This window comes from Furipterus horrens, unplaced genomic scaffold (genome assembly GCF_987537825.1).
Source record: "Furipterus horrens unplaced genomic scaffold, mFurHor1.1.pri manual_scaffold_2, whole genome shotgun sequence".
Lineage (NCBI taxonomy): Eukaryota > Metazoa > Chordata > Mammalia > Chiroptera > Furipteridae > Furipterus > Furipterus horrens.
Genome location: NW_028327172.1, coordinates 21,043,825 through 21,060,689, shown reverse-complemented (window position 1 = coordinate 21,060,689; position 16,865 = coordinate 21,043,825). Strand labels below are relative to the sequence as shown.

The window sequence follows — 16,865 nt, the reverse complement described above, 5'->3', positions numbered from 1 at the left end:
CTGCTGTGGAGTTTGCCGGAGCTGGGGTGGGACAGGGTGGTGGTTGATGCTCGCTCTTCCTTTGTGAGGACTGGAGCCTTGTGAACCAGATCTCCTTTTTGTAATTACCTCCTGCCCCTTAGAAGTCCCCACTGAGGATTTAGCTCTAGAGATGTCAGGCTGGGCTTGCTGCTCTGGGGACCCGCAATCCCAGCCAGCCCCCGTCACGCTCAGGTGGCACATGGGCTGCTCCTGGTGGGCCAGACAGTGCGAGCGTGAGGGTCATACTGTGCTCAGTCCTTAGGGTCTGTGCTTCAGCCTCATTGGGGGGTTTCATTGGTTCTTTGTCAAGTGCAGTTGGGCCCAAAGTGAAGGCTTTCTGGGAGCAGTGCAGGCGCGTAGCAGTGGCTTAGACCGACTAGAATGTCTCTTCCGGTGCCCACTTCCCTCCATGTCTGTTCATAGATGGGCTACGGAAGCCGAGCTCTGCAGCTGCTGCAAATGTACTATGAAGGCCGGTTCCCTTGTCTTGAGGAGAAGCTTGTTGAGACCTCACAAGAAATTCACACCGTCAGCAGCGAGGTAAGCAGCTTTGGGCTGAACTTCTGGTTCCTGGGAGGACTCCTCCCTGGGTCTTTGGGGGCGTCCCCAAGAACTACTTAGTGGTCTGCTTTCTCTGAGTCATGGCAGATTTCTTCTCCCGTTTTGGAGAAGCTGCTGCTTTCTTGAGCCTAACATTTCAGATTTTCAGATTAGCTTCATCAGCATCACCTGGAAACTTGTTAAAAATGCAAATTTTTGAGTCCTGCCCTAGCCCTGAACCAGAAGCTCGGGCGAGGCCCAGTAACGTGAGTCCTAATAAGTCACAGGTGGTGCTGATGCACGTTCCAGCTAAAACCCACCGCCTCCTGTTCTGTCTGGGCTTAGGTATGCGTGGTGAACACCAGGAACTGTAATGGCTTTTTGCACATACTCATTTGAATTTCACAGTGTGCCTGTTGGGGAGGTGGGGAAGGGGCTAATATTTACAGTCAGTCTCAGAGGTGTGTCACTTCCTAAGTCACAGAGCCATTCCATGATAGACTTGGGTCTTCTGCCCACATCTTCTGAAGCCTGCCTTTTCTCTTCGTGAATCTGTCAGGCGTTTCTAAATGGTGTGGCTTTTCTGCATTCTGGGTTCTGAGCAGTGTGATTCCATGCTTATTACCTAAGGGTTTGGTATTCTTAGGAATGGGCACTGGACTTACTGGTGTTCCTGGATTTTGAGAACCACGGGGACAAACCAGTCCAGAGCCCGGTGTGGCAGTGGTGCTAGGCAGTGCCCCTCACGTGCCTTTCCCTCGCGGGGTGGGCTGTGTTCTCCCTGGCATCCTCTAGGCCGTCAGCTTGTTGGAAGAAGTTGTCACTCCCCGGAAGGACCTGCCTCCCTTGCTCCTCAAACTGAACGAGAGGCCTGCCGAGCGCCTGGATTACCTGGGTGTGTCCTATGGCTTGACCCCCAGGCTCCTCAAGTAAGGGTTTGCCTGTCCTTGTCCTCTGAACCTCCCCCTCGGCCTCGGTACCTGAGCGGAGGGTTCTGCGGGCTGTGTGTCTGCCTTTCCAGTGGCTGTTTGTCAGGTGTGCATTGACCCCCTGCTCCTCCTGGCCCTTCCCAGCTTTGTGTGTCAGCTGCTCCCGGAACGCGCCCAGAGCGGCCCACTCTCTTTGTGTCGTTGCAGGTTCTGGAAACGAGCTGGGTTTGTTCCTGTTTATCTGAGACAGACCCCGGTGAGCGAGGCGTCCAGAGAGGAGGGGGCGGGTTTGTGGCTACAGCTGGTGACAGGTCTGTCCTTGCACAGAGCCCTGGTGCCCCCTGCTATGCTCTCAGCAGGTGTCCTATGCCTCCAGGAGGTTTGTTCTGAAGGACACCAGAGCAGCCACCCTCACTGAAAGGCAGCGAGGTCACATATTTATTCCCCCACCACACAGTTCAGTCCTGGAGCTTGGTCATAGATAGTTGAAGGTGCATCAAATTCTGGATGCCTGTAACCCGGGGCCTCCTTGAATTTTTCTTAAGAAAAAAAAAAAAGAAAATGGTTTTAGGAGAACAGTGCATGACAAAGCCATAGAAAATTATTGCGGAAGGGGAAGGAGTTTGTGACTGTCAGTTCGTTAAAAAAAAAAAAAACCAAACTCTCTCTTTCTCTCTCTCTCTCTCTCTCTCTCTCTCTCTCTCTCTCTCTCTATATATATATATATATATATATATATGTATGTATATACACACACACACACACAATTTAACAACCTGCAGTGGACCAGGCAGTGAGCAAGCTAAGCCATGAAACTTATTTTCTAATGGGTAGAAATAGGCAACAAAAAAGTGAACAAGAAAACCAAACACTGAAATTATAGCATAACGAGTATTCAGGTTTCTGAGGGGCGACCTTTCGAACTGAAGCCTGAGTGATGGGAGTGGAGCAGCCGTGAAAAAGCATTTCCACGCAGGGGGCGCAGGGAGCGCAGGGACGGGAGGTGGACGTGGACTTGGTGATCGACTGGAACAAAAGCGCCAGCGTGGCTGGAGAGCCCGTGAAAGGGCAGGGGGCAGCTAGGTCTGGGTGAGGACCCTGCATCGTCTTCCTGTTCAGTTGGAGGAAGGGATGAGAGGGTGGTGGACGGTGGACGGTGGCGGCCTGAGAGGAGAGGCAGGAAGAGGAGCGAGTGAGATGCAGTGATTTGGTTTGAGGTCAGGTAGTGAAGGTGGAGAGAAGTGGCCGGTTGTGAGGTATGTTTTGGAGGTTAAACTGACTAGCACTGAAGGATTGGATGTCGAAGACGAATGAGCAGGAGATCAAGGATAAATTTCTAGATTTTTGGCTTGAGAAAGTGGGTGTGGGAGGTGCATTTTGCTGAGATAAGGTCCACTGGAGGGAAAGTGGGGACTTTTAGGGGCATAGTGCTGTGAGATGCCTGTCAGCCATCCAGGTGGAAATGTGGACTAGGCAGTTGATTAAAGGAGCCTGGAGTTCAAGGAGGAGGTGGGAACTGGATCATCAGCATATTCCTAACAGGATATATATTCCTTTAGGGCAAGTATTTCTTGTCTTTTCTTCGTTGCTTGTATGTATAGTCTGTGTTCATAAATGCAGTCAGCCCTTTGGATCCACAGGGTTTCAAAACAACTCTCGCCCCCAACCCCTGCCGATACCAAAATCTGTGGATGCTAGAGTCCCTTATATAAAATGGCTTAATATTTGCATATAGCCTACACGTGCTGTCCCTTATACTCTAAATCATTTCTGTACTACTTATATCTAATGCAATGTAAATGCTGGGTAAATAGTTGTTATTCTGTATTGCTTAGGGGATAATGGCAAGGAAAAGAACTGCATGTTCAGTTCATCAACCATGGAAGACCTAACTACATAGTACACATCAGCAACAATGTAACATTTTCCCCTGAATATTTTGGACTTGTGGTTGGTTGAATCTGAGGATGAGGAACCCACAGATACGGAGTACTATCTGTACTTTTGTTCCGTGAATGAATAGGTATTTAAAGCTATTGAAAGTAGGGACTGACTGTAGATAGAGAAGAGGTTGGGTCCCTGGAATCTTCAGTGTTTAGAGAAATGAGGAAGAAGAAACAGTAAGGGAGATGGAGAAGGAGCCACCTTGATCCTAGGAGAAAGTCAGGGGGGTTTGGTGTCACAAGCCAAGATGAATGAGTGTTTCAAGAAGGGGAGTGAATTGCTATTCAGAGAACAATGAAGATGAGGAAAAACAGTTGGTTACTGGACTTATTGGCATTAGTCATCTGAGTAGAAGCAACTTCAGTGGAGTGGAGGGGTCAGTGTGATCGGAGAGAGTGGGAGGCGAGACAGACTGAACAGCAAAAGGGAGCTGAGAGACAGGGTGGCTGGAGGGGGACTGAGTCAAGGCGGGTTTATCAGATGTGAGAGTGTGGAACATGTGGGTGCGCTGCCGGGTGTGATCCTGCAGAAATCATGCAAAGAGGACAGGAGAGGAGTCTGGTGGCAGGAGTGCAGGCCTTGGATTTCACCTGTTTTAGCACTGAAAGAGGCCTGCGCTTGCTAATGGTGGTCAGCAAGGGCGACGTGAAAGCCTGGTGCAGGAGGTGATGCCGTGCGAGAGTGTAAGGCGAGGGCACCCCTCCCGGGCGGGGAGTGGGCAAGGCCCACGGAAGCGCCAAGCCTGTCACTCTGCACTCTTATCGTTTAACGACGACAGATTTTTCACCAAAGGGGGTTCTTGGTGCCAGTTAGGAATTTGTATTTTCCAGAATGACCTGACTGGAGAACACTCGTGCATCATGCTGAAGACGCTGACTGAAGAGAACGAGGCTGACCAGGGAGCCTGGCTCGCGGCCTTTTGGAAGGGTACTTCTGAGTGGAAGAGGGACAGCAGGGTGACGGGCGGGGCCTTCTAGACCGCTGACTCTGTGGTTGTCCCCTACAGATTTCCGAAGGCGGTTCCTAGCTCTGCTGTCCTACCAGTTCAGCACCTTCTCTCCTGCCCTGTCTCTGAACATCATTCAGAACAGGAACGCCGGGAAGCCGGCACAGCCAGGTGAGCTGGGCAGGACAGCGTGGGGGGCCAGAAGTTGGGGGGCCGGTAGTGGCTTGGTTGTGTGGAAGTAGGAGGCCCATGTGGTGGTCCAGGAAGAGTTAGGTTGGGGGCTAGAATTGAGGAATCGGTTCCAGGCCTACATCTCCCACTGCCCTCCTCCCACTCACAGGCCCTGCTGTGCCGTAGGGGCACGCCACATGGTAGCTTTCTGCATAACAAGGCTTCGGGGATGTGATTTGACTTCAGAGGTGTCAGATAAGGCTATTCAGCCAGTGAATTGTGGAACCTGATTTAAATCCTATGAACAGGGTAACTAGCTCTTATGCTGAGGCTTATGTGTCCTCATTTGTGAAATTGGAGTAAGAATAATGCTGCCAGCCTTCTGTGGCCAACACATACAAGTCCATTGGGCATTATAAATTGTTTGAATATTTAAAATACAAAAAGGTGTAAGAAATTTTTATATTAACAGCTTTGGGCTTCTGTTTTTCTGTTGCTCAACAAGTGTGTATACTTTGTTTTGCCAATTACATTTTGAAAAACCTGCTTCTCGAGCGGGACAAAGCAGGCACCCTTTCGGTGAAGCTGGGTCCTGAGGACAGGGACAAAGTGGGGAAAGAGTGCTGTGTCCCTTTAACCCTGGGGCATGGGAGCCTCTCCTTGATCTGATGTGTTGGCGTGGCACTGTGAGTAAGGGTCACATGCCGACTGTCCCCTCCCTGCCCGGCCCAGAGCTGCCTCTCCTTGGCAGGAGAAGGGGCAGGGCCGCCTGGGGTGGTATGTTGTATCAGCAGGCAGGCCCTTCCCGGTGGCTCCTCTGCCATTCTGCTCTGGCTGAAGGGCCACTGCGGGCAGGAGGAGCCGTTAGGGCGCCCCGCGGGCCCTGCCCTGACGTGTCTGGTTTGGTCGTGTGTACAGCCCTGCGCCGGGAGGAGCTGGAAGCACTCTTTCTCCCCTACGACCTGAAGCGGCTAGAGATGTACTCACGGAACATGGTCGACTATCATCTCATCATGGACATGATCCCGGCCATTTCCCGGATGTACTTCCTGAACCAGCTGGGGGACCTGGCGCTGTCCGCTGCGCAGTCGGTAGGTTACCTGCGGCTTGTGCACTGGAGAGGAGGCTGGCTTTGTGGGGCCAGTTACGTGCTGGGTGTGTGGTTGGGTGTTTGACATAATTTTGTGCATTTAATTCCGGTAGGTGGGTGGGTAGTGGCCTCCCTGTTGTACACCTGGGACACTTGGGCTCTGAAGTTGAGTCATGTGCCCAGCCAGGCAGTGAGGAAGAGCTGTAGTTTGAGCCCGCCTCCTCCCACCACGCTCTCGTCTTTCTCACTGTACCTCGGCAGAGGCCTGGGAGCACCCCTGAACTTCTTTAATGTATCTGTGAAGCAGCTGTTTGTCAGGATAAGTTAGTTTGGGGATTTTAGGAAGAGGGAGCATTTCTCAGTAGTTTCAGTGAAAGGATGAAAGAGAAGATTCCAGAACCCACAGCGGCAGTCGACACTGTACCAGACAGCTTTGGTCAAAGGAGAGTGGCTCTGTTCTCAGTGCCGTTTTACCGGGCAAGGGCCTGTCCTGGCGGCCACTCAGAAGATGTTCCATCCTCCAGGCTCTTCTCTTGGGGCTTGGCCTGCAGCATAAGTCCGTGGACCAGCTGGAAAAGGAGATTGACCTGCCCTCGGGCCAGTTGATGGGACTTTTCAACCGGATCATCCGCAAAGTCGTGAAGGTAACCTTGGCCAAGGGCACGGTTTTGGGTTCTTCTGAATAATGTACAGTAACAACCCACTCCTGCCCCAAGATGAATAAGTTGTAACATTTGGCCATATTTGCTGCAGATTGTCAAGTGCACATGGACACATACAACCTGAAGAAATGGGGGGCTCCAGTTGTATCCGTAGCGTTCTCCCCGGAGGTGCCACTGCTAGGAATTTGATATCTAAGCAGACTGCTTTTATACTCTTGCCAGGAGCAGTGTACTCCTAGACTGTGTAGAGTTTGTGCCAGGTGACCGGGTCCCTGCTGCTGCTTCATCTTCTACTTCTTGGCCGTTGTCTTTTGTAGCTGTTTAACGAAGTGCAGGAGAAGGCCATTGAGGAGCAGATGGTGGCGGTGAAGGATGTGGTCATGGAGCCCACGATGAAGACCCTGAGCGATGATCTGGTATGTAGCGCTGACGGCTTGTGAGCGCTGAGTGTATGCCTGGCCCCTTTTAGCAGGAGTTCTCTGTGCTGAATGAGCGCGGTGGTGCTGCTGTTCTGTAGGTGGGAGCAACCATGCCCCTGCCCCGGATGTGCCCGAGCACACGGTCCCGTCTGCCTCCCACGGACTGTGTGTCCGTACAAGCAGTTTAGCTGCTGTTGCGAGCTTCTTGTTTGTTCTTATAGACTTTTCAAAATGGGTGTTCTGTATTCATTTCCACTGGTAAGAGCTGCCCCTAATGGTGGAGGGGGTGAACCGAGGAGCTAGTAGGAGTTGTCTGTTCACCGTGGTGATATTCTACCCCCTCACTGTTTTCTGCGACTTGTCCCCTGCTTGACTCTGACCTACTCCGTCTGTGGGGCCTTGGCCGCAGGATGAAGCAGCAAAGGAGTTCCAGGAGAAACATAAGAAAGAAGTGGGGAAGCTGAAGAACATGGACCTCTCTCAGTAAGGCCCTACTGCTGCTCGTGGGGAGTGAAGGCTCTGCCTTGGCTTCTGGCGCCCATAGAATCTGCCTGCAGGTCTTTTCTGTTCCTCAGCCCGGATCCTGGGTGCCCTGGAAGCTGTTTCATGGGAGCACTTTTAGAAATACTCATAGCTAAAAACCTAACTCACTATGTGCATGATTTTGGAGGACTTGGTTTCCCCAAATCAATTTTGCCACATTGACTTTAAGTCATGCTCCCGAGACCCCTCTGGTTCCATGTCATGCCTCAGGTCCCTTGGGGGAGGGGGAGGCTGGTCCCTGAGCATTCACTTCTAATGGCCACTTTTATATATTTGGCTTTTGCACGTGAATTTGTTTGAAGAAAGGATCCTCCTCATTCCCTTTGAGCTACAACAGAGTATTGCCTTCCCTGTGAGTTGATATGAATAACAGCTCTGGGATCAGCGGACTTTGTGCCTTTCTGCCCTTTAGCTCTGTAGTAGCTGGGTCATTGCTGATGGTGGTTACTGGACACGGGAGAGGGGGCGGTGCCTGGGAGGCCCCTGGGCAGCGTTCTGAGCTCTGCCATCAGCTTGGCACTGTCAGAGCCTTGGCTTGCCATGCCTGCGAGCTCCCATGAGGTGGGGCGGGGAGAGGCACCGTTCCAGGGCCTGTGGGCACTGGGAGGTAGGAGGGAGCAAGAAGATGGTGGGGGTGACAGGAGGTTTCTTTGGTGGGCAGTTAACCAGTTGGGAGAAGTCAGGCGGTTGCCTCCTGTGTAGGACTGTCCTGTCAGGGGCGCCTGCTGGTGGGCTGGTGGCCCTCCCTGCTCCAGTGACATTCCTGTTCTGTGGCGCTGGCTCCAGGTCTCCGGGTGCTCCTCAGGCCTGATCTCCACCCGCCGCTCAAACGCCAGCGCAGTGTGGCTTGGCTTTTGTGGCAGGATGTGTCTGATAAGAATGTCGTCACTGCGTTCCCCTTCTGTTTTGAGCAGGCTTTGATATTTCCCTGAATTTTTTAGGTACATAATCCGTGGGGATGATGAAGAGTGGAATGAGGTTTTAAACAAAGCTGGGCAGAACGCTTCGATTGTCAGCCTGAAAAGGTGAGGGTCTCACAGCTGGCGGGAGACCTGGCCACTGGGCTTCTGTAGTAACTTTCCTCAGGTCACAGGAGGTTGGCACAGAAAGTCGCAGTTCTGTCCTTGGAGGGCTGCTCGTCGTGGGGTGTACCTCCTGCAGGTCGGCAGGGACGTCCCTCAGGCCTGGGTCTTGGCCGGCCTTGTATTCATTCCCCAGACACGCAGGAAGATGGGCTTGAGGGACAGTCCCACGCTGCCAGGGACGGAGCGCCTCCTGTAAGCCCTCCTGCACAAGGTGGCCGCTCTGTCCCATCTGCTTTAAAGAGGAGGTAGCCCAGGCTCAGAGGTGTTCAGGAACTTCCCAGGGAACACAGATAGTGAGAGGTGGAGCCGGGGTCGGTCTGGCTCTGTCCACCGCAGAGCCCACGGTTACACCCGCTGTCCTCTGCCGGCGCAGGAGGCTGGGGACGGGCTCAGCGTGGGGGAGGCCGGGCTCCATGCTCGTGGAGCTGGGCCTGTCCTGCCGTGTGTTAGGCTGTTGCTGCTGGCGAGGAGCCGTGTGGCAGCTGCTCTGCCTGAGGGCTCCGAGTGCACGTGAAATTTGTTCCCGTGGAGATAAAATCCTGATACCTGTCCTTACATGTTCTTAGAGGCCTTGCTTTTCTTCCTTTTTCCTGAGGGGGGGGGTCACTTCATTCAGGCGGTGTTAGTGGCCCCTGGACAGAACTGTCCCCTCTCTGCTCCTGGGGATGTATTTGTACCCTGGGCAAAATGCCACTGGGGAGAATCTTGAACCTGTAAGGGAAGGAAGGTGACCCTGTGCAGATGACTCCGTGCTAATCTAGCCGTGAGGGATCCACTGGCCAACTGAACTATGTCCCCTGAGTTGGTTCTCCTTAGGGTTGCTTCTCGTTTGGAAAAGTAAAATAATAACAGCACATCAGGAAGCATTGTAGGGTTTGCCTGGGAGTCTCATGCTTTGCCCCAGGGTCAGTGGGATCGTGCGTCTGGTTTCCAGGGGACTCTGAGGGGTGGGTGTGGGAGGGTATCCTCCTCGCACCATTGTAGGTTTTTCTTGTGCTCTTGGGGGAGGGGAACGCACAGGGCCCTGTGGAGAACTCCAGCCTCAGATGTTGAGATGCAGGTTTGTTCCTCCACAGACTTACGAGCTCAGTTGGGGCAGGAACGGGGGTGCCGTGGGGAGTCCCGGCCCCCAGAACTGTGCTTGGCATGCTGCTAGGCTTGCAGTGAACACTGCTGTCCGCTGGGTGTTCTGCAGGGTTTCACGTGATGGAAGCCCTTTTCAGACAGAGCAAAGCAGCCTGAAAGTGGTTAGATCCGTGCACGTGTCATTCTTTCTCTTTCTACTACTGTTCTTTTTTCCTCTAGTGACAAGAAAAGGAAACTGGAAGCCAAGCAAGAACCCAAACAGAACAAAAAGTTGAAGAAAAACAGAGATATGAAACACAAAAAGGATATGAAACTGAAGTGGAAGAAATAGTGCAGAGAAGCCTGGGCATCGGCAGCTGACCTGTAAAGAACCTGACTTTCTGAACCGTCTCTGGCTGGACTGGGCGGAGGCCTGCGCTGGTCAGACCCGGAAGCTGACCTGGGGTTCAGTGTATGAACCGAGCTTGGCTTCCAGCAAGGTCACGTCTGAATGGGTCTGCTTGGAACTTGATGGTTGGGCAAACCTCTGGCCCTGCCAAGGGTCTGTGTCTCCTCCCCATGCCCTGCCCTTCCTGTCCATAATGTTTTGCATTGGGCCCAGCTTTTTTTATCCTTCCCACATGTGTAGAAGCCACGCTGACTCTTCCCCCTTCTCAAGTTAAGCACTCTGTTGCCTGGGGGTGCCCAGGAGCCGGTGGTGGGGCCCTGGGGCCTCTGGGTGTGGACCGGTCCAAATCCCTGCGGCCCGGAGCAGCGGATGTGCCGGTCCCTCCAGGTGGCCGTGGCAGGCCTGTCGCGTGCACTGGGCTTTGCGCTGCTGGCTTTGGCAGGTCTGCTGCCCCAGGGGCCCAGAAAGGCCTGACCTCCCAAGTTGGGAAGGATGTGACATTTGAGTCCCCAAACTTATTATTTTACCCATCTGGGAAACTATTGGGAAGGGACCCCTTCGCTAGCAAGGTGCTGAGAGGGATAGAGGATCTATTTTTAATAAATAACATCCTAGAAAGACCAATGACCTGTGGGTACTCATGGACTCCACACAGGTAGAAAATGCTTCTTGCCCTGTTTTTCTGGTGGATCTTGGCTGCCAGGTAGATTTTGGAGGGTGTTGGAATTGACACTGAGGTTGGGCAGGGTGGCCAGGGCCTTCCAAGCCAGGAGCCTGTGGGAGCAGCGGCTGGCCCTGGGCAGCGCTCGCTGTGGTCCCTCTGAGAGATGTGGTGCCTGGGAGCCGGCCCGCATGCCTCTCTGCCTCCCTCGCTCCCCTCCCTCCGTCGGGAACAGAAATTAGATGGTGGCTTCACACATTCTGGTGTGTGTTTGATGGTGCCTACTTTCCGGTCCCAGATCTGATACTGTGTTATTGAAGCCTTGACCCTGAAGGTGCTCTCTAGGATAGTTCCTTGTCTGTGTCGCCAAGTGCAGGGAACGCTCAGGGTGGAAGTCAGCTTGGTGGTGCGTTGGCTCTGATCTGTATTCTTCTTGCCGCAGCGAGTGAGCGATGGCCTCCTCAGCTCCGTCCTGTATCCGTCTTCAGCATCGACTCTGTTCTTATTTTTGTCTGAAAAATTCATGTGGTCTTGGTTACTGATCTTCCTGGTTTTTCATAGACTTTAGGACTGATCTTCTGTGAGTTGAAATAGATTCTTTTCTCAGCCCTGATAAGTAACCGGGTTCCTAGCCATCTAATGTATGGATGGGGAAGTAAGGGGGAACTTTTGGACCAAAGATGATTAAACACGCACCCCCAGGACTCACGGCCACAGGGGAAATGCAAACTCTGTCCCCTGTGCCTGTCTTCATGGGCACAGGGGCCTTCAGTCTCCTGGCTCTGCGACTTTCTGCCTGAAAACTCCCTGTGAAGTCTGCAGGAAAGTTTGCTAGAGAGGGAAATTATTTCTGATCTGTTTTTCTCAGAGTGCCTAAGCTTGCCTTTCAGAGAGAATCTTAGGAGAGCGGCCAAAAGCAGTCAGAATCCCACCTGGGTAGATCTGGGTGGTGTCCTGAAACTCCTTCTGTGTTTTCCTGCATCCCACAGGTGTGGGGCCCCTCTGTCCCCAAGGCCTGTCCCCTGCTTGGTTCTAGGGGGCAGGGAGAGGTACTCTGAAGCCAGGCTGCCTGGCTTTGACACTGGCTCTGCCCTGACCTTCACTGTGACCTGGCAGTGCCACTTACATCTCCCTGCCGTCCAGGTCCACGTCTGTAAAGTGTGAGTGGTCACGACAGTTCTTCTGCAGGGCCACGGGGAGGGGAAGCCTGGAACATGCTGAGAACAGTGCCTGGCAGGTAGCAGGCACGCACCAAGTCAGTCCTAGGGTGCAGAGTGTGACCAGCAGAGCTACGGCCCCCAGTGCTGACTTGCAGAATGAGCACCAGCTTTGTGCTCAACTATAGCCTGAGCTTGGAGAGGACTCCCACTGGGCTGCTGGGAGCTTGCACTCTGCAGCCAGCTCTGCGCCCTCCAGCAAGCTGTGCTTCTCCTGGACGGCCTTCCCTTCTGTGCACAAAAGCAGGCAAACATTTTCCTTACTGTGTACACTCCTGGTTTTGTTTTGTTTTGTTTTGTTTTTGCAAAGCGAATGTTCCTAAACAGGTCTCTCTCTGCACTTCATGGCTGTGATCTTGGGTTCTCCTCCAAACCTGAAAAAGTCCGCCTCCCCCAGGTCTCACCATCTGGCCCCCAGACAGAGTGACATCTGTAAAGCTTGCTGTCTCAGGAAATCTCACTTGCAAAATGAATTCATCTAGGCCGGCTATGAATGCTGTCACCGGGATGGGCAGGGGCTGAGGAAGCCTGAACAAAGAAGACTTTTGAATGGCCTTCATCCCTGACTGGGAGGGGGCTAATGCGGGCCTGCTTCAGTGCCTCCACTGCTCAGCTGGCCCAGAGTCCCAGGGGACTCTGCAGTGACCAGGAGCTGACACAAAAGGGGGCTGTTGAGGCTGGGGGAGGGGAGGAAATAAGTGACTGTCACCTTGGAAAAATGTGGACTCATTATCTGTGGCCATCACAGCAGCCACCAGCCCTCAGGCCTGGAGGTGGGGGGTGGGGATGTCATCCCCTCGGGCCTGAATTGGGTTCAGGCTTCAGGCTAGGGAGAAGGGGGTGTGCTCATTCTATAAGCAGGGGGTTAAATGTAGAATGTGTGGATTCTGTGAGGGGGTGGGGGTGGGGCTAAAAGGGGGAGGCCTGAGGCGCTCTGGTGGTTTTGGTGGCTTGGTGGCGGGGAAAGCTGTGATGAGCCTGACATCCATGGGTACCGGGCGATGGGCAGGCAGCAGAAAGGACACGGGAGGCTCAGGAGAGGGAAAGCTGGGCCAAGCCCCTGCGGAGGAACGCGGTGCAGCCACAGCCTCACATCTGACGGGGCTTTGTTGCGAGAGGAGGCCCAGGCACAAGCTTGTCATTGCCCGAGGGACAGCTGGTGTGGGAAGACACCCCTCAGCCCCTTGTTTCCCAGGGACTCCCGCCAGGAGAAGTTCCCCTTCCTCCCCTCAAGTCTGCCTGGGCTGCTGATCGCCTGAAGCAGGCAGCTGGAGGGTACCTGGCCCCTGAGCGCTGGGGCAGCGGCCCCGAGGCCTGGCCTGGCCACCAGGGTAAGGTGAGGTGCCGCCTCCATTTCCATTAGTCTCCTAGTCCCTTGGAAGAATTTCTGATTTTTTTCCCTAATAGGTGCTCTCTTAAGAGTGTGCTCTGCTACATGTGGGCTCAAAGGGGTCCCACCTAGATCACCCTCCCCTGAACCTGCTCTCCTCTGCAAATGAGAAAAGGAAAAGGCTGAGTGAGCCTCCTCCAGAGCCAGCTCGGAACTAGATCTTGCTTTTTGGGGGGCTGGGTAACGGAGTGAGAGGCGTCCCGCAGGGGTTGGGGAAGTTGTGGGGACGGTGGACACAGACCCCTGAGGGACAGTCCCTGCAGGTGGGGCGGGTTGGGGTTAGCCCCCTCAACCTCCCTCACAGGGCCTCTGCCCGAGGGTGGTGCCATGGGGCGCACCTCCTTCCCGTGGCCCCCAGAGGGCGCCATGTGCCCATGTAGGGCCCTCTCACCAGGGCCCCAGGGTGGGGTCCCACCCAGCATAGCTGGGCAGCGGGCCTTTCCTGGTACCAACCCATGAGATCTTCACGTTGTCCCCCAGTTCCTACAGCCACTCCAATCAGTGTTCCCAGTGACCTTAGCAATTTTTTCCCCCTCTCCAGGTAGGAACCCCAGGGCTTTGCACCTAAAACAAACTGTAACTGGGTCTGGGGAACTCTTGGGCCTGAGTCACCGGCTCCCCTACCCTCTCTGTTACCAGGTGGCACAGGCAGCTCGGGATCAGCAGGTCCTGGACGCAGCAACCACCAAGGGACAGGTGACCTGTCCTTAGGCCAGACCGGGGTGGAGCAGGCCCTGCCCCCACCGCATTGGGCCACACGGGTCTGGACTACGCAAGAGTTTACGAACAACTGTTCAAGATGACCCAACAACAGCTCCTCTGTTAGGGCTGGGGAGAGGGTCTGGGCTCAGAGGAGATCAGAAAACCCCCTCAACACTGACAGCCATCTTGTCCCTGTCATTAGGCTCTGGTCCCTCCACGCAGACACCCTTTCTGTCCAGGTCAGTGGTACACAAGTGCTTATATTGTCAGCTATCTCATTTGACAGAAAGGGAAAACTAGGGCCCAGCAAGGGAAGTACTTGCTCCCTGCCACAGAGCTGGTGAGGGTCAGAACCCGGCTCAGGTTGGGGGGAGGCGAGGATTGGGGGGTGGCTACACGTAACTTGGTAGGAGGGTCCTTTCTGAGAGACAGGAGCCCTGAGTAACCAAGGAATTGGGTTCTCTTCCTGGTCCTAAATGGGCTTCTCCCAGCTCTACACTTGGAGCAACTCTGTCAGGAGCGACAAGGCCAAGGTTGTCTTTAACAAGTGTTTATTGTTAATAAAACCATAGTACATTTACAATAAGTGACAACATTAATGCATAGTTACAGTATCATACAATATTACAGCAATAAAATAACACCTCTTCCTTTGTACATCCAGCTCAAGCAGCTAGTCAAAAATATTTTCCAGGATTGCAAGCCCCCGGGGGCTTTTCAAGGTGACCAAAGTGACACACCTGAAGTACCCAGGACTTTTGGTGAATAAATAGTTTCTAAGGTGCGGCCAGACAGCTCAGGAAGGCTACACCCAGAATAAGCTGTCCGGAATGCTTCCCCAGTGTCTGGTCCATAAATATGACAAGTGTCCAGGTTCAGGCCTAAGGCTGCGTCTTCACTCCAGGAGAGAGAGGAGGCTACAGGTGTCTGCAGGTAGGAGGGTGACGCAGTAGGCCCTTTCCTCCTAGCCCTTTCCTTCTGCCAGCGCCCCGTCTGCTAGCTCCCCGAGACGCGCAGTTCCCAGTCCCTTAGCTCCCCGAGATGCGCAGTTCCCAGTCCCTTAGCTCCCCGAGATGCGCAGGTCCCAGTGAGAAGTGTGTGCCCTGCTCCCTTTTCACTGGAGAGTTTTGACCTGGGGGCACGATTAGGGCTCTGCTTCCTAAGCCCCCCGAAGCAGCCTGACTAGGCCTGGGGTATTACATTGGCCCCTGAACCCAGCAGTGGCAACAAAAGCTGAGGCCACCTGCTGCCACCACGGCTCCGTCGGAAAGCTCTGAAGGCATCAGCTGGGGAACTGCCTTCTACCCCTAACTGAGCAGGCTGGCGGTTCCCCAAGGAGGCCCGCTGTGGGCCCAGATACCAAAGAGAATGGAACTCATAAAGCGACCTTCTGCAGGGGTCCCCAGCCCGCCTGGAGGCCCATAGCAAGCCTCTCAAAGGCACGGCTTTCTGACATGGCACAGGAAAAATGCCAGCTTTGGAATGAAGTGGCCTGAGGCCCAGACTACACATTCTATACATTCATAGGATGGCCATGGCCCCCGTTGGGAAGTCTGAGTCTATAGAGTCCCGGGGAGTGGGGGTGGCTAGAGCTTGGGGGGCATGGTTGGACGCTATTTAGAGCGGAGGTGAATCAGGCTCAGCTGCTGACCTCGAGACGGGAGAAGGGACCACAAGGGTGAGTACACAGTGGCTCTCAAGGTGCCAACAGTACGGGGGGAGGGAAGGGCCACCTTCTGGTCAGAGCTGCCCTCTGCCCATTGCTGGACGAGTGAACAGCTCTGGGACAGAGGGGCCGAGGGTGGGGCTGCCCGGGGACAGCCTGATACCAGCGGATGCCTGCGGAAAGAGGGAGAAACTGAGCCCCGTGAGGTCCCAGAAGCCCTTGCTGCCAGCCTTCCCGACCCCCCGGGACGCCTAGAGACAGGGCCCTGGCGCGGAGGGGGCTGGGCGTGCACAGCGGCCCCCACGCACCTGCCTCACACACGGGAGGTGATGTAGACCGAGTGCACGCGCTCGGCCAGGGTGCTCTGCAGGTCCTGCAGCGGGTCCAGGCCCTGCACTTTGCTGCTGCGGCCGTAGATGAGCTGCCGGAAGGAGTCCTGCTCGAGCAGGGCCTTCATGTGCTTGAGGAAGAAGCCCTCGCAGAACAGGGCTAGTTCTGGGGCGTTGTGGATCTGTGGGGGCAGGGAGGAGGGGTGAGACTCACAGCCTAGCACAGTCCCACTCACCCCGAGCTGTCACCCATGGGCTCAGGCCTGTGGGAGGCATGCCCTGTCTCTGCAGCTTGAGGTGACACCCCCCTACCCCCCACAGCTGGATTCCTCCCCCGAGCACTTCTTCAGGATGGATGATCTGGGGGCAAATCCCAGCTCTGCCACCAGGAAGGTCACCAAGGTCTTATTCCTGGACCCACTCTCTTCTCCTGTGTCCTCTGGGGGATGATGTGGAACGGCAGTTATGCCCATTGGACTGGATGCTCCTAACTGGGGACAGGGACTGCCCACTGCTGGGGGTCCTGCGTCCAGCACCAGGCCCAGCAGGTGCGTGGCCACGTGGTAGGTGCTCAGTAACTTTTAATGCAACAGAAACTGAGTGACCGCTCTGAGCACCGGGTTCCAGGGTCAAGGTCTCTGCATTGCTCTCTCAGGGTGGATGTTCTAGCTTGGGGGAGACGGGGAAGCCGAGGTAACCACAGAGAGCGGTCAATGCTGTCAGGAGACGAGTGGGTGACAGGGTCGGGTGGCAGGTGACTGTGGGAGGCCACGGAGGCCCGGGGGTCTCGGGAAGGAGCCTCTCCAGTGCTGGAGTGGGAACAAACTGAGAAAGACGGGCTACGTGGCTGGTGGAAGGGGGGCCTGGTGTGGGCAGGGTCGGAGAGGCCCCGTGAAGCATGCTGGGTTGGGTCTTAGTTAGTTTGGAGGCAGTGGAACTCTTCTGGAGGGTTTCAAGAGGGGGGTGACGTGGTTTTGACACTTTTCAAAGAGGCTTGGGGCTCGGAGGGTGAATGCCAGGAAGGGGGACGGGAAGCCAACTCATGTGGCTGGGACAGGATGGGGACAGTGGGGGCA

General features: G+C 54.7%; 2 protein-coding genes across 3 annotated transcripts in view; one reads left to right on the top strand and one right to left on the bottom strand.

Annotated features, from left to right (window-relative positions):
- The window catches only part of NAT10 (N-acetyltransferase 10), a 38,817-nt gene extending 28,369 nt beyond the window's left edge, over positions 1-10,448 (top strand). Inside the window, exons 19-29 of the mRNA XM_090262794.1 lie at positions 445-561; positions 1,357-1,490; positions 1,698-1,746; positions 4,265-4,361; positions 4,441-4,551; positions 5,470-5,642; positions 6,166-6,285; positions 6,621-6,719; positions 7,132-7,205; positions 8,207-8,290; positions 9,656-10,448. Of these exons, the coding sequence (XP_090118920.1) occupies positions 445-561; positions 1,357-1,490; positions 1,698-1,746; positions 4,265-4,361; positions 4,441-4,551; positions 5,470-5,642; positions 6,166-6,285; positions 6,621-6,719; positions 7,132-7,205; positions 8,207-8,290; positions 9,656-9,767 (1,170 nt within the window). The 3' untranslated portion in view covers positions 9,768-10,448. The remainder of the gene's footprint in view (positions 1-444; positions 562-1,356; positions 1,491-1,697; positions 1,747-4,264; positions 4,362-4,440; positions 4,552-5,469; positions 5,643-6,165; positions 6,286-6,620; positions 6,720-7,131; positions 7,206-8,206; positions 8,291-9,655) is intronic.
- A 4,591-nt stretch (positions 10,449-15,039) lies between these two features.
- The window catches only part of ABTB2 (ankyrin repeat and BTB domain containing 2), a 172,340-nt gene continuing 170,514 nt past the window's right edge, over positions 15,040-16,865 (bottom strand). Inside the window, exons 17-18 of one of the 2 annotated variants that reach the window (XM_090262785.1) lie at positions 15,769-15,971; positions 15,040-15,633 (exon numbers count right to left, since the gene is read on the bottom strand). In XM_090262785.1, coding sequence (XP_090118911.1) covers positions 15,774-15,971 — 198 coding nt within the window. In that variant the 3' untranslated portion in view covers positions 15,040-15,633; positions 15,769-15,773. Of the gene's footprint in view, positions 15,634-15,689; positions 15,972-16,865 lie in introns of those variants that run through there. The other variant, XM_090262779.1, reaches the window with a different exon arrangement.